Source organism: Histoplasma capsulatum, genomic scaffold (genome assembly GCF_000149585.1).
Source record: "Histoplasma capsulatum NAm1 scaffold_41 genomic scaffold, whole genome shotgun sequence".
Classification (NCBI taxonomy): Eukaryota; Fungi; Ascomycota; class Eurotiomycetes; order Onygenales; family Ajellomycetaceae; genus Histoplasma; species Histoplasma mississippiense.
Genome location: NW_001813945.1, coordinates 269 through 2,399, shown reverse-complemented (window position 1 = coordinate 2,399; position 2,131 = coordinate 269). Strand labels below are relative to the sequence as shown.

Below are 2,131 nucleotides of genomic sequence, written 5' to 3'. Positions count from 1 at the left end.
ATCATGAATTGAAGACCCTATAGTATCGGTTCTCATGGCGGCAGCACCAGTCATGGAGAGTCGTGTGCCAGGTAAACACCCGAGCAGTAGAGATCTAGGGAGAGCTCATCATCCCAGTCCCCATGGATGAGCAGATGACTCCCATAGATGAGCAGATGGATGTGGTGGAGGAGGAGGAGGAGGAGAAGAGACAGAGAGATACCCAGTCAGAAGAAGAAGATAAGTTCAAATTAGTCAAGATTCAGATGGCATGTTTGGATTTTTGCATTGAGCTGCTGAACCAGTGGGTTCAGATGGAGGATTATGAGTGCGCGCTGATAGACACGTTGGCGGTGCTGGGACGGGGGGAGTATGGATGGTGCGACGCGAAGAGCTACCCACCAATATTGTCACGGATCAAGAAGAAGATAAGTTCAAATTAACCAAGATCCAGATGGCATGTTTGGATTTTTGCATTGAGCTGCTGAACCAGCGGGTTCAGGTGGAGGATTATGAGTGCGCGCTGGTAGACGCGTTGGCGGTGCTGGGACGGGGGGAGTATGGATGGCGCGACGCGGAGAGCTACCCACCAATATTGTCACGGATCATCAAGGTGGCACGGTTCATGGTGGTGCAGAAGGCGCTGCGACTGGACGCCAATGCATCCGACATGCTGGCCAGGAACCAAGCAAGCCAGATGGTGGGAGAGTGGGCCGTGGTGAGCCCCATGGAGGAGGCGGATTACACGTTCACAGGCAATCAGAATGAAGGGTAATCAGTGAAGACATCAGAGGCATCCCATCAACAATCAGACAGACATTCCACAAACAGAATGTCCATCAAGGCCGGTTCATCATCACACATCAGCAGCGAGGGCAGAGGGCATTGATGGATGAGGAGGTTTTAGTGGAAGAGGCGCAGAGCTGGAAGGATCAGTGTTTAATATGTGCAAATGGCAAGCGGGAGTTTGACCATGAGCTGTACCAGTGTCCCCACGAGGAGAGCCAGGAGGCAAAGAGATGGATGATGACAGTGCGGAGCAAGATCAAATACACACGGTATTCCGGGTGCTTCCGATGCGGGATGCCGCAGTCCATATGCAACAGCTGGAAGACACAGAGGCAGTGTCCGTACAGGGGATTTTTGATCCCGACAGTGGCAATGATGATGTATGGGTGTCATGCAGGGCAGATGAAGCAGGCGTGGAGACAGCGGCTGAGAGAGTTCAATGTGGATGCAGATGATCAGGAGGCGGTGATTGAATTTTTGGGACAGAAGGTTGAGGGGCAGGGCATGGAGCACAACCGGCTGGTGGAGATGGTTTGTTGGCTGCGAGGGATATATCAGGAGGCAGAGAGGGGGAAGATCGAGTCAGAGGGTACAGAGGTCAAGTGATATCATGGGTGAGGGGCACATCACGGGTGAGAGGCACCACAGGAGGATGAAAGATGTATATATATATAAAGGCAGGTGAAGCAAGAGACAGAGGGTAAAGGGATATAACATCAAGAGAAAGTAGATCAGGTTCAAAAGATCAGTTTCAAACAGTATCATCCCATATGATAATGGATCAGGGTCAGGGTTACAAAGAGTGAGGGTAGAGGCTGGGGGGAAGGATGAGGTGGTCAGAGTCAGGGTTAGGGTTGAAAAAGAGTGAGGCTAGAGACAGGGGTGGGCAGTGAGGTCAGGATAGGCGGTTAAATTAGACGCAAACCCGTTAACCCATTGAAAGTCAAACCCGTTGGACCCAAACCCGTTGGACGTCGAACCCGTTGGATGAGGAAGTCGAACACGCTGGACCCAACCCGTTGGACGTCAAACCCGTCCCAGGAGCGCATTAACCCGTTGGGAGTTGAACACGCTGGACCCAAACCCGTTGGATGTCGAACCCGTTGGATGAGGAAGTCGAACAGGCTGGACCCAACCCGTTGGACGTCAAACCCGTCCAAGGAGCCCATTAACCCATTGGACCCGAACCCGTTGGATGAGCGCATTAACCCGTTGGAAGTCGAACACGCTGGACCCAACCCGTTGGACGTCGAACCCGTTGGACCCAACCCGTTGGACGTCAAACCCGTTGGACGTCAAACCCGTCCCAGGAGCGCATTAACCCGTTGGACGTCAAACCCGTCCCAGGAGCGCATTAACCCGT

The 2,131-nt window shown here is 52.9% G+C and overlaps 1 protein-coding gene across 1 annotated transcript; it reads left to right on the top strand.

The window, feature by feature from the left end:
- Nucleotides 1-34: 34 nt before the first annotated feature.
- HCAG_09179 (predicted protein) lies at nucleotides 35-1,374 on the top strand (the record flags this gene model as incomplete). Its single annotated transcript, XM_001535852.1, has 4 exons — nucleotides 35-71; nucleotides 148-283; nucleotides 322-697; nucleotides 796-1,374. The coding sequence occupies 4 exons, from the start codon at nucleotides 35-37 to the stop codon at nucleotides 1,372-1,374; spliced, it is 1,128 nt and encodes a 375-aa protein (XP_001535902.1).
- Nucleotides 1,375-2,131: the final 757 nt, after the last annotated feature.